This window comes from Camelina sativa, chromosome 9 (genome assembly GCF_000633955.1).
Source record: "Camelina sativa cultivar DH55 chromosome 9, Cs, whole genome shotgun sequence".
Lineage (NCBI taxonomy): Eukaryota > Viridiplantae > Streptophyta > Magnoliopsida > Brassicales > Brassicaceae > Camelina > Camelina sativa.
In genome coordinates, this window is record NC_025693.1 from 25,203,337 (window position 1) to 25,216,595 (window position 13,259).

A 13,259-nucleotide genomic window follows, 5' to 3' on the forward strand; every position below is an offset into this window, starting at 1 on the left:
AAACTTCATTTCTTCTTCTATTTATCTCATTCAGCTCCTCTCTTCGCTCTTCTCTCTCTAGATCAATTCTTTCTTGTATGATGTGATTTTCCACCATATCTGCGACCTCTTACCTAAAAAAAAAAAGAGAAACCATTTAAAGATGGATTTCTCATCTCTTCCAGTGAATCAGTTTGATTCACACAACTGGCAGCAGGTAATATTCGTTTATGATGATATAATTAGATGTTCTTGATTCATTCATTTTTTACTCTTATAAGTTCGATCAAGATATATGAAGATTGCAGTTTTTGTTCTACAAAATTGCTACTTAGCTTCTTTCTCTTGTTCTTCTCTGCGGAACAAATAAAAAAAAAACGAATTCGCGTATATACTTATAAATATTCTTAAGCCGATAAAAAACCTTTTTTCATGTCTTCTCTCGAATATACCAGTACGTAATTTATATAAAGATGAGTTTAATTTTGATCTTTATGTTTCTATTTTAAGGACTTTGGTTTTATGAAGTTATCCATATTGTTTTCCTTATAGAATGTATTTTTTCTCTTTGTCTAGCTTTTTACACCGCCATCGAATTAAACAAAAAGTTACTATGACTTTAATCTGCGTTATTATTCATCCATTTTCTTTCTGCAGCTTTGTCAATAAAACAACTATAATAAATCTGCAATTCTTGTCAAAGTAGAACAATTATCTCTTTTCTTTTCTCACCGACCAATGTTTCCTACTCGAATCCTTTCTGCTTTATTGCAATCCTCAAAACTAATAAGTAGTAATTAATTATGTTAATATGCAGCAAGGGAGCCAACATCAGCTAGACTGTGTTACAACTGACCAGAACCCTAGTAGTTACTTACGGCAGCTCTCATCACCACCGGCTTCTCAGGCTGGCTCGAGCCAAACTAGAGTGAATTCAATGGTGGAACGTGCTCGGATCGCGAAAGTCCCATTGCCTGAAGCAGCTCTAAATTGCCCTAGATGTGACTCAACCAATACAAAGTTTTGTTACTTCAATAACTATAGCCTTACTCAGCCTCGCCATTTCTGCAAAACATGTCGCCGCTATTGGACACGTGGTGGTGCCCTGAGGAATGTTCCTGTTGGAGGAGGCTTTAGGAGGAACAAGAGAAGCAAATCCAACGGCGGGAGATCGAAATCTACGGTCTTGGTCTCGGCTGATAACAATACCACTGCTTCATCACTTACTTCTCACCCAAGTTACTCAAACCCTAGCAAGTTTCTTAGCTACGGCCAAAGCACGGGGTTTACTTCCAACTTACCCATCTTGCCTCCTCTCCAAAGCCTTGGATCAGACTACAATTCAAGCAACAATGGGTTAGATTTTGGCGGAATTCAAATTAGCAACGTGATAAGTGGGATGAGTTCTAGTGGTCGGATCTTGGATCCATGGAGGATACCTTCATCGCAACAAGCTCAACAAATCCCTTTCTTAATCAACACTAACGGGATGATACAATCTTCAAATGCTTTATATCCCTTACTAGAAGGTAATGAAGGTGTTAATCAAGATGATCCACAACAAAAGAGTAGTGACTATTCCAATCAGCTAATGTCTAAACCCTTGATGGATTTGGCTTCACGCGGAGATGGAGCCGAACAAACGAGAAATGTGAAGGCCGAAGAGAATGATCAGGATCAGGGTAGAGATGGGGACGGACTAAATAGCTTATCGAGAAACTTTTTGGGGAATATTAACATAAACTCATCCGGGAACAATGAATACACATCATGGGGCGGTAATAGTTCTTGGACCGGTTTCACCTCCAACAACTCGACAGGCCATCTCTCATTCTAAGTACTCGGGCACTAGCTATTCTTGATAATTCTTTTGTTGGTTGGGTTATATATTGATCGCTTGCCATGGGTGTTATTACTGAGGAGAGATCAAACCATGCATGCAGCTGTATCCAAAGGCTAATTTTGGGGCTGAGAGGAAAGGTATGGTTAATTATAAAACTATCTTTTTCATCGTTTAAAAGATTCAAAGTGTGAGTATGTTAATTGGTTCTGGTGATATATATGTGTTTATCGGAATTTGGTGTTATTGGCTATATATAGCTAGAGGTGTGGGTGATGTATGAATTCAAGAGTTGATTATGGAAACTTTTTTGTGTGTTCATTGAATAATCAGTCAATTTCTCAATTTCTTGGAGACCCATTATGAGACATTTATAGAGCAAATTTTTGTTTGTCGAATGTATATGCTAAGTGTTCAAACTATATTTCCCTTTTCCAAAATAACATATATTTTCAAATGAGGATATGATTCACTTCTTTGCACCAAAAAGAAAGAGAGGATATGATTCACTTCTTTGGTCCAACTGATTAAATTCTTTTTTTTTCTTCTTAAATATGAGATGTAAACACAAATATAAACGCAGATGTTTTCGTTTGCATTTTTTTCATTTTATTATAAAGAACAAAAAAAGGACTTCCCATTAAAAATATTTCTATTTCTTCATTAGTAATTAGATATAAATATGTTTCAAATTTTAATATAACGAAGCATGTAAAAATGATATTTTTATATTATGCAATTACTATGAACCTTTTTCACAAATTCTACAACTAAATATGTTAAAAGGATGTGTAACCTAAAAATCAGTTATAAGGAATTCAGGGATTTTTTGTCGTAAGGAATTCAGGGATTTTTTGTCGTAAGTGGCAAAACAAACGTAAGACCAGATGGAATCAAAAAGTACGGACATATGTATGTGTATATACATCCATTTATTCATACACAAAGAGATAGAGAGAGATGTGTGGAATCATATTTTTTAATTTAAGCTATTTTAAAAAAATATTAAATTCATTATTGATTCAAAACGTTATTTATAAAAATACAAACGTTTTCGACCAATGTCTCCCTCTCCCGCGACATTATTGAGGGTACGAGATCAATAAATGTGTTTATGAAAATTGAGAAATAAGTCTTTAGCAACCCGAATAAGAAAGAATATCAAGTTTTTTTTTTAAATTGTGTTTAAACGGAATTGATTATGAGTGGTAGCTTGATGAGTGCCAATCTCCAAAGGATTGTGGAATCTTGGCCTTTTGGATATACTTTTGCAAAAACCAATGCCCTCGAATAAAGTGTGTATTTCCCAAAATCATATCGCTCTCTTTCCCATTTAGCATTAGAGACTTAGAGTTAAGTAAATTCACAATCCAATTTTAGAAATATACCTGATAATTAAAGTGCAAAAATAGTAAAATGCGTCAAAAGAAAAGAAAAGAGAACAAAAAAACACAAAAGGAAAAGAGAAAGCATATGTTCATGTCTCGTCTTTTGTCCGAAAAATACAAAAATGTTCATGTCTCGTCCTCCATAGTCCACAACATATTAAATGCAACTTTAGCCTAAAGTACATCTTTTTAGTTTAACTTTTATTTTATTTTTAACTGTAAGTTTTCATATTACGGTCTAACCGAGAATAGTAGCACACGTTCTTCCACATGCCCTCAAATCATTATCTTCTTCTTCACATAATGTTCATGGATAGCAATTACCAATATTTATGAATCAACTCTACCCTGATTCACTTTTGATTTTTTCTTTTTTTTTTTTTTGGTTTCCTGAATTCGCATGCGATCGGTTTTAGAGCAATGTTAAATTACGGATGAAATGAAGCTAGAGAGGAAAATGTTAAATTAAACTATCGTGGAGGACTGATCGGGGTGCAGAAAGATCAAGTGTGTGGTAATGTGTTAATTAGAAGTATTATAATAAGAGGTTAGATATTAAGTTTTTAGTTAAATAAGAAAAGAAAAAAATGTTAGTCTTTCATATCGGTGTAAGTTTGAGGCTGATAGCATTATACATTCGATGAAAAAGATTCAGCGGTAACGGAATATAATGGCAAATCGAGTCCCAGAGCCGTCTCTGAAAATATTAAGGCCACAAGCCCTTCTTTTTTTTGGGGCCAACTATACACTCATATTTTAAAAAAAAAACTTGGAAAATACAAACATGACGAGAAATTGTTCGAACCTATGACCCTTGCAACTATTAACCCACCTTATAACCAGTATAACCAATGAAGCTTTTTGGAAAAATGGGCCGAAAATTTACTATATTATTTGGAGGCTACAAGCATGTGCTTCACCTGCCTGTGTCAAGGGTCGGCTCTGTCGAGTCCATATGTATTTTTTTGGTGAAGGTTTGATGAAAAATCAATACAATAAAAGTAGAATGTGTTGATCTCCCTATCTGACAACTCAGTATGTTAGCTTCTTCTCAGTTTGACATCTCAGTAAAATTGTTAGCCAATAAAAACATTTCAAATAATACAACTCAACATGTCTTAACCTATGATAAGTCTCTTTTTTTCCATATCACTTTTTCTATTAGACTTGATCTTATTTTGTTGGGCTTACTTTTTAAAATAAGTGGGCTTAAAATAATTGGATGAAAGAATTCAATAGAATTTGATTGAATAGATTTGAAGAATTTTTATTGGATAAAATTGGATGAAAGAATTCATACGTAGAATTCAATAGAATTTTTTTTTACTTCATGATTTTTATGAAACGTTTGGTTCTATTTAGTAAAGAGTCTTGAAAAAATTGGTTTAGTGATGTAGAAGATTGATATTGGTCACGTTTAACTATAATTGAAGTTGGTTCAGTCTGGGTTAAGATGGATTGGTCACCAAGCTGCTTCAGCATAGTTAATCTGGGTTAAGATGGATCAATCACGTAAGATCAACGAAGTTCCACAATATAATCATAGTTAATTCTATTTTATTATTTGTATGGATCTGATTTCTAAAGATCTCTTTCTCTCGAGTATATATGTATGTGATTCTGTATGTGTATCACGTTATAATCAATCAACACATAAGTTCTCAACCTCTAATCTTTCAAGTGAATAGAATACTTATCCAGAAGGGTTGTTCGAGGTTGGTGATTTTTTGTCTGAGTTTGGAGATTTTTTTAAGGAGGCTGGGGAAGAGGGAAGAACCGGTATAGGTTCTTAATGTTAGGTTTTGATGGGTTTAATTTAAAATCGGGTTGAAATAAGGTTTAGTTCGGTTAATAAGATTAATTAGTTGGTTAAGCAATTATTAAACCAATAGTAAACCACATAAATCCAGATTCAAGGAGTAATAGATGATATTTGATATTTGAGGGGGAAATGACAATAAAACTATTGATTCGGGTGGAAATAGGTCTAAAACTATTGATTTAGGGAGACACGTAATGATGTTAAAGTTCTGTGTAGATTTGATACGATGTTATAGTTACGAGGGGGAAATAGGACGTTATTCCCATAATATACGATAGATTTACAAGCATTCTAAAGACTTTCAAATCTTTCTCGTAAATTCTAACAATTATATTTTGCAACCCTTTAATAGAATAAAAGAGAGTTTTTAATAGAACTAAAAAAATATCTATTCCACTAATTTCTCTGTTTCTTTCTCTCACCACGTTAACAAAAAAAAAAAAGCAAACTGAGCATCAAGAGCACACAACAACCTTAGCAGAAATCGGAGACACTAAAAAAGCAAACATGTTGCCATCTTTCGTTCATGAGAGTAAAGAGATCGAACCAAAGTTATTTTGCTGTCGTTTTAGTTGAATCCATATATCGTCATTGGTGTTTGGTTGACTCCGTCTTATCAAAAGAGAGAAACGGCTAGGAGTCTAGAACACAAAATCTCATTAACTGGAATAGGAGAAGTGAGGTATCATGTAGGGATGTCATGAGTGAGGCTTTGATCTCGTCAATATAAAAATGAGAGAAAAAGAGATGTCTGGTCTGTGATTTCTTCTATGTAGACTGATTTGGTTGAACTCAAATTATTGCAGTAGATTGGAAAAAAACATTATAATATTCAGAAATCGTTAATTTTTTCTCATAATTTTTTCGAACTGAATATAATATAATAAAGACATAAATCAAATAGAATCAAATCATCAAGAGAGATTTTAATCCCGTAGATTCGTAAACAGAAGCATTTTTTGATCATAAGGTGGATTCATCAATGGCAAAGGACAATTCTTCTTATTCTGTACCGTGGAGAACAGACCCAGCCGCCGTAATCAGTTATCGGTGATTGTTATTTTTAATTACCAAAACATATAAAATTATGAAAATAAATATAAATAAAAACAAAATATAAAACAATCCCGCGGCGTAACGCGGGTACTATTCTAGTCATATTAAAAAGTGTATGGACTTGATTTTGGGCTTGTTTCTATATGCTCTTCCGTGGTCTTGGCTTCTTGGACTCCTTTTCAAGATTTGGCAGTTGTGGTTGGGATCTCTTCTAGTCTTCTAGATCATTCTTTACTCACAAAAGTCACAATGCATGTCTAAACTAAACCGGGTATGATGATATTTTTGTTGTTGTTAATTATGGTTCGGGTCTTTTTTTTTTAAATGCTAATCTTGGTTGTGTCATCGTCATTGGCTCCTTCCTCTAAATGGCCGAGCCTCTTTACGTCCTTCACTACTTGCTCTCGATCTTTTTTACTCAAGGCATTCGGCTTTTCGAAATCGGCTAAACCTTTTTTAGCTTTCGGCTATTCATTTAACCGCTACACGTTAATTTCTTTTATTATCTTAAAGCAGTGTTCAAGAAAGCGGTTTAGGCGGTCGTCTAGGCGCCGTCTAGGCGCTAGGTGCTCAGCAGACGTCTAGATGACTACCTAAACCGCTTAAAATTACATAAATTGTATTTTAATATTTATTTTTGATTTTTAAATTACATATATTTAAATTATTATGTTTTATATCTATATACTTAATTATAAACATTTATATGTTGTTAATATAACTTAAATAAATGTATTTTTTTTACTTTTGTTTATAATTTATATTTTTTTATTTTTATAACATATATTTTTGTATAATTTTATATATTTAATGTTTTATGTTATAAACGCCTAAACCGCCTAAAAACCATCTAGGTCCCGATTAAGCGTTCTAGGCGCTAGGCGCTGGATCACCGCCCAGATACCGTCTAGCGGTTTCTTAAACACTGTCTTAAAGTTAAAAAACAATATATTTAGCCAAAACAGAAAATCAAATTGGAGATTTTCCTCTTTTTGAAAATAAAATAAAATTTCCATTGATAAGATTTTTACCATTTTTATGAATAACAAATAGTACCATTTTACAACTTTTAAATCACAAAAAATATATATATATATATAAAGTACACACACCGCCCCTTTTTATTTTTATTTTTATATAAAAAAAGAACCCTAAAACTAAAAAGTAGTAAATACTGAGACGGTTTGATTGCTCTAAAACTCTAAACCATCACATCCCTCTCTCTCGCGTTTACAAAATCCTTTGGCTTCAACCTCATCTTCTTCCCCCCGAATCTACTAGTTCCTTCTCTCTCTCTCGTCCGGTGGCTTGTTAACGATGGCAAACAATCAAGCAAGCCTTCTTCTTCAGAAACAACTTAAAGGTTTCTCTTTTATTTTTTTCTCTTGTTCGATTCGTTTAGGGTTTTTGATTTTTGATTTTATTTGCTCTGGATTGGGTTTGATTTCGAGTATTATGGTCTGGGTTTTTGTCTAATTTTGTTGGGTTCTTTTCAGATCTGTGCAAGAAACCTGTTGATGGTTTCTCAGCTGGCCTCGTTGATGAGACTAACGTTTTCCAATGGAGCGTCTCTATTATGGGTCCTCCTGATACTTTGTAGTAAGTCTTCTTCTTCTTCTTTCTTTCTTTTCGAATTATCTTGCTTGTTGATTCTTCCCTAATTCCTCTGTTTAGTGTCTCAATGCAAGTTAGTGGATTCGTTTTTGATCAAGTTGTAGTTTGTTTTGCATTGGCTAAGATGGTTTCATTCGATTGGTTTGGTTCTGTTGTGCTCCCACTTGTTTGATAGAAGATAACATGAGTGACTTGTTTTTACTCTGTTCTTATAGATGTGAGCTTATTAGATGAATTGTATGGTATTGAAACTTTTGTTGCTTTTGATTTTTTTTTGCAGTGAAGGTGGTTTTTTTAATGCAATTATGACGTTTCCAGAGAATTATCCAAATAGTCCACCAACTGTGACCTTCACCTCAGAGATGTGGCATCCTAATGGTGTGTGGATTTTAAATTCTTCTGGAGATAACTCTCTCCCTTTTTTTTTTTTTGTTTTTGTTCTCGAGCTTTTTAGATTTCAGTCGCCTGATGATCTTGTGCTCTTTTTTTACGGCAGTTTATTCTGATGGAAAAGTTTGCATTTCTATTCTTCATCCTCCTGGTGATGATCCTAATGGATACGAGCTTGCTTCAGAACGTTGGAACCCTGTCCATACGGTATGTGTTTCATTCATCTTTCTCTTTCACCGTTTAGCTTCAGTACCCTCGTAATTTGTTTGCAGGGCTGAGTTATATGTGGGTTTGAATATCTTGGGGGGGTCTTCTTACCTAACATTCTTGGAATATGGCTAGCTTTTGTTATATATATCGACCTTATACACTGTGCATTTGTGTCACTTGCTTTTCAAATGTTCTTGGTAATTTATAAAGTCAGGAATTAGGAATACTCTGGAGGATAGTGCAACTTAGATTGAACCTCTTTTGTGAGGGTACTGGAGATAGTGTTCTGTACCGCTTTAATCGATAGTGTGTTCGAGTGTTCTCTTATTAGATCATATGAGAAAAGAAAACAGAGATGCATTGAAGCCTAATATTGCGTCTGTATGATGCAGGTAGAAAGCATTGTGTTGAGTATCATATCGATGCTCTCGGGTCCCAACGACGAGTCACCGGCGAATGTGGAAGCAGCAAAGGAATGGAGAGACAACAGAGCAGAGTTTAAAAAGAAAGTGAGTCGCTGTGTTAGAAGATCGCAAGAGATGCTGTGAACATCTCTCTCTCTCTCTCTTGCGTTTTTTCTGTGTTGTAGAAAATTTCTATTCTAATTTTATGAGAGAGCGTAAGCAGAACCATCTTCAAGCAAGCAGCAGATGAATCTGACTGTCAAAAAGCTCCTCTTTTCTTTTTTCTTTTTTTTTTTCTTTAGGTTTTGGGGTTTGGCTTTTAAGGTTTGGAATGTTGTAGTGGAATCAAAAATCCACTCCATATTTTAGGATTATATTATAACACTCGTTAATGGATTCGTTTTCACATTACCTTTTTGATATTCATTTGATCTGGCTTTTCTTTTTTAACTTTATTCTGCTTTTGGGGTAATTCTGAAATTTAACTTGGGGTAGTTTTGTTTAATTGCAAAAGGTCAGAAGTAAGAATTCGAAAAGAATAATTCACTGTTGCCGTTCGGTTGATATACTTATGTTCTCTAGACGAGGCTTTAAAAAGTTGCTATTAACAACACTTAACTTGATTGTTTTGATTTAAAAACTGGTTGTTCAACCAAATTCGGAGATAATGATTTCCAATGATTTAGCCACGGTCATAGGAAACAAAACCCTTACTCGAACCACTTGATGTCTTTGAAGAGTGCAGTCTAGCTCACTGCTCACGAGCTCATACATAAGATACGAGCATCGAAATTATTATTTCAGTTAACTTATTGATATTTCGGTCACAAAGGCCAATAATGTTATCTTGGGTTTGATACGGTAAATCGTTAAGTAAACAAAAACAACAAGGAGATCCAAATATGTGAACAGAACATTTTTGGTATTAAAACTTAGTTTTGGTTTTCGTTGTTCTCGTGAAAAGGAGCGTAGTAGTAGTAGGAGGGAATGGCTCGAACGTCATTTTCACACTTTCTTTTTTAACAACAACTCCAGCATTAATTGCCCTAAACAATTTTGTTACAAAACCTTTAAAAGAGAGACAGCAGTAAGTAGCAACAAATGTTTGGTTTTTATTGCCTTTTTGTGTACCTAATCCATTTTAAAAATATTGGTTTCTTATTAATGATAAGTCAGAAATGTGCAGTGTAATAATATATGGAAACCGGGTTTCAAAATATTTCGTTTCCAAGTGCACTTTCTCTAGCTCTGTAGCTCTCACCTGTTTGGTCGAATCTCTCTGACCACTTTACGTAAAAAAAACTCATTTGCATTAATGTTTGACCATTTCACGTTTATTATATTGTTTATTAATTATCGAAAAAGTATATAAAATAAAATTGAGGGATTTGTCACTATATATATATATATAGTAATTGTTACAATCAATCCGGTTCGGTTAAAGTTAACAAACCTAGACTATGATTATTGGTAAGTCTCAAAAACTTACAATGGTGATATTGGTGATTATTTTTATGATTTAATGTTGTTAGATTCTTCTTTGTAAAATAATAATTATTTAATAGTTTATATTACATAAATATTTTTTCAAACAAGTATAAAACTTGTACAAAAAATTACAAATGTTTTCTTTAATTATTGTTTTATAGCTTTTTTAGTTCACTCAATAATCTTTTCACTGTTTAACATACACAAAAAAACTAATATATTATTTATTATATTATTTAGATTCAACTATGAAGATAAATATTATATGAGATGATTAATTCAAAACTAAAAACGCTTTTCCGAGGTAGTTGATGAAGTCGTATATTAAAAACATATAGGAGAAATGAATTTGTAATACATATTTTTTTTTTATACTCATCATTATATTTAGTTCTTGTGATCCAAAATATAATTACATAAAGATCATTATAATTTTTATTTAATTGAAAATTTTGTTTTGCCTTGTGGGTTTTTCTACGCACACGACTCTAAAACATTTTACGACAATAATGAAGAAGATTGGAAAACAGAAGAAGCCTTAAAACAAGAAATGCGAGGAAAACTGGGACTTCAAATGATGATGTAATTTTTGTAATTTTGTAATTTTGTAATTTTTTGTAATTACAAAAGTTTTTGTAAGAGATGTATAAAAAAATTACAAATTTTTTAAAAAATCTAATACATGTCTTTGTAAAAAAAAAAAAACTTCTTGTTTTCATATAATTTTAATCCATTTTTTTACCATATACCAAAAATACAAAATCAAATGCTATTTGATTAAAAATGAATTTATAATAATATTTTTTATCAATTATAGAAAGATGTTAAAGAAAAAAGAAATAGTAAAATATATTCCACAAAAGAAAATCAATTTCAATTTATTTTGTTTTCCTCACACATCACCGGTATGATCATTGATAACCAACTAAACCACGAGCCTAAACCAAAACAATCAAGAACAGCGACATTAAACCAGTCCGGTTATCAAACTATGTCTCTCTCCCTCTTTCTCTCTCTGTGTCTCTCTCTTTACCTTTCTCTTTCTTATTTTTGCATCACTTTCCCTCTCATTCTTTCTTTCTTATCTCTCTCTCTCTCCTTCATTGCCTCGTGACTGCAACCAAATCACTTTTTAAAAACCCGCCGCACTTCTCATGAGTCTTCTTCTTCTCCTTCTACTACTTTCATCATCGTCATCACCGTCGTTAACTCTATAACTCCGGGCCGATCTTCATCTCCGCCATGCGCTCGCCGCATGGTTTCCGTAACGGCGGCGAATCTCCGACATCCAGGGACCGAACTCACTTCCACTCAACCGTCACAGCTCAGAAACTCCGCCGATTCAACTCTTTAATCTTCCTCCTCCGCCTCGCTTCTTTCTCCTTCTCCCTCGCCTCAGCCGTCTTTATGCTCACCAATTCCCGCGGCTCCGGTTCTCCTCACTGGTACGATTTCGACGCTTTCAGGTTCGACTCTCTTCTTCTTCTCACTCTAATTTATAAAAGCCATGAGCGAATCTGTCTGCGAATTGAGATCAGAATCGTGTGTTTTAAATTTGCAGATTCGCGTTTGTGGCAAACGCGATCGTGGCGTTATATTCGGTGTTTGAAATGGGGACTTGCGTTTGGGAATTCTCAAGAGAAACCACCTTATGGCCTGAAGCTTTCCAGGTCTGGTTCGATTTTGGCCATGACCAGGTAAATACTAAATACACTCTTAATTCAATTTTTTTTTTTTAAAAAAAAGCTTTTTAAAGTCGTCATTAAAGTAAACATGTTTTCAATCATTGCTTCTAATTATTTTATTCTTTTAAGTTGATCTCCCTTAATTTAATCCTCAATTTAATTATTAATTGTGTAAGTTCAAATTGGGCAGGTGTTCTCGTACCTATTGCTATCGGCAGGATCAGCAGCAGCAGCATTGGCTAGAACGATGAGGGGAGGTGACACATGTACGGCTAACAAAGCCTTTTGTTTGCAGTCTGATGTAGCCATTGGTTTAGGCTTTGCTGCTTTTCTCTTCTTAGCTTTCTCTTCTTGCTTCTCTGGTTTTCGAGTCGCTTGTTTCCTTATTACTGGCTCTCGTTTTCACCTTTACTGATTGATGATAGATTCTTTAATGACAATAATAATAACATAGAGTCGTTTTGTTTTTCATGGAGTTTGATTATGTGTTTAAAGGAGATAAAAAAAAAGTATTGAATCAAAACTATGTGAAGAGCTTCTGCTTAACAAAACCATCAAGAAGATTTACAGTGTTTTTATAGAAATGAAGAGACCATAGGAAGGAATGCTGTAATCAGTTTTATCAAAGATTTATTTGTAGAATTTGTTGGATCAAGCTGCTTCTGCTACAGTCGGAGTTTGCTCTACCTTGACCTTGGCTTTTCCGGTTTTCTTACCAACCTTTGGCTTCTTCTTCTCCTCTTCTTCTTTCTCTGGATTCAGCTCTATCCTTGCATATACGGGACTCGCTTGCTCCATTACTTGTCCTCCCTTTAGCCCTCCCCATTTCGTGTCATTCTACAAAAAAAGTAAAACTGTTAAATCAATTCATGAAGCTTTTTTTTGTTCAACGGCAACTTCCATGAATTACTTACCCAGGTTATGCTATTGAATTGATCAAGTGAATAGCCAAGCTGTGAATATATCCTCAGGCTTAAGCAAGGCGCAACGGGGGATAATGCAACCGCTATAATTCTCATTACTTCTAGTATAATCACCAGATCCTGTAATTATTATTGGCAGATAACAAGTCACAAACCTGATATTATTCTCTAACCATCAAATTGGTAACAAATCCTTTGTTTTGTTATGAAGTATAGTATAATTAGGGAAAGCAGATAAAGAAAGACCTTGGCTGCAGCTTCAGCTGAGACACCACCTTGTTTGAACAGAAACCAAGGTGCTCGTTGATCCATGTAGGTATTTCCTGCATTTCCAATCTCTAACACAGCTTCACACGCCGATGATAGTGACAGACTTTCATAGTTTGTCCTAGCCTTTTCAACCTTTTTAAGAGAAGAATGGTACAATTTGAGAAGGAAGGATTGACTTAACGAAGCCATT

At 34.0% G+C, this 13,259-nt stretch overlaps 4 protein-coding genes across 4 annotated transcripts in view; 3 read left to right on the forward strand and 1 right to left on the reverse strand.

Moving 5' to 3' along the window:
- Window positions 1–2,173, forward strand: LOC104712168 (dof zinc finger protein DOF3.6-like). Its single transcript, XM_010429004.1, has 2 exons — window positions 1–196; window positions 797–2,173. Exons 1-2 carry the CDS (start codon window positions 143–145, stop codon window positions 1,814–1,816), a joined length of 1,074 nt encoding a protein of 357 aa, XP_010427306.1. The 5' UTR covers window positions 1–142; the 3' UTR covers window positions 1,817–2,173.
- LOC104712170 (ubiquitin-conjugating enzyme E2 14) lies at window positions 7,248–9,134 on the forward strand. The gene is made up of 5 exons (XM_010429005.2): window positions 7,248–7,448; window positions 7,582–7,684; window positions 7,980–8,077; window positions 8,196–8,296; window positions 8,692–9,134. Exons 1-5 carry the CDS (start codon window positions 7,403–7,405, stop codon window positions 8,845–8,847), a joined length of 504 nt encoding a protein of 167 aa, XP_010427307.1. The 5' UTR covers window positions 7,248–7,402; the 3' UTR covers window positions 8,848–9,134.
- Window positions 11,087–12,342, forward strand: LOC104712171 (CASP-like protein 4C1). The gene is made up of 3 exons (XM_010429006.2): window positions 11,087–11,657; window positions 11,753–11,888; window positions 12,067–12,342. The coding sequence occupies exons 1-3, from the start codon at window positions 11,434–11,436 to the stop codon at window positions 12,289–12,291; spliced, it is 585 nt and encodes a 194-aa protein (XP_010427308.1). The 5' UTR covers window positions 11,087–11,433; the 3' UTR covers window positions 12,292–12,342.
- Window positions 12,376–13,259, reverse strand: part of LOC104712172 (methionine--tRNA ligase, chloroplastic/mitochondrial) — a 4,299-nt gene continuing 3,415 nt past the window's right edge. The window contains exons 10-11 of the mRNA XM_010429007.2: window positions 12,791–12,919; window positions 12,376–12,713 (exon numbers count right to left, since the gene is read on the reverse strand). Of these exons, the coding sequence (XP_010427309.1) occupies window positions 12,528–12,713; window positions 12,791–12,919 (315 nt within the window). The 3' untranslated portion in view covers window positions 12,376–12,527. The remainder of the gene's footprint in view (window positions 12,714–12,790; window positions 12,920–13,259) is intronic.

Bases quoted from the DNA above. Each gene is read 5' to 3' on its own strand.
- LOC104712171 (XM_010429006.2), top strand. From the start codon at position 11,434: ATGCGCTCGCCGCATGGTTTCCGTAACGGCGGCGAATCTCCGACATCC. The intron at 11,658-11,752 runs GTTCGACTCTCT...TTAAATTTGCAG, and splicing joins TACGATTTCGACGCTTTCAG to ATTCGCGTTTGTGGCAAACG. The intron at 11,889-12,066 runs GTAAATACTAAA...CAAATTGGGCAG, and splicing joins TCGATTTTGGCCATGACCAG to GTGTTCTCGTACCTATTGCT.
- LOC104712170 (XM_010429005.2), top strand. From the start codon at position 7,403: ATGGCAAACAATCAAGCAAGCCTTCTTCTTCAGAAACAACTTAAAG. The intron at 7,685-7,979 runs GTAAGTCTTCTT...TTTTTTTTGCAG, and splicing joins GGTCCTCCTGATACTTTGTA to TGAAGGTGGTTTTTTTAATG. The intron at 8,078-8,195 runs GTGTGTGGATTT...TTTTTACGGCAG, and splicing joins AGAGATGTGGCATCCTAATG to TTTATTCTGATGGAAAAGTT.
- LOC104712168 (XM_010429004.1), top strand. From the start codon at position 143: ATGGATTTCTCATCTCTTCCAGTGAATCAGTTTGATTCACACAACTGG. The intron at 197-796 runs GTAATATTCGTT...GTTAATATGCAG, and splicing joins ATTCACACAACTGGCAGCAG to CAAGGGAGCCAACATCAGCT.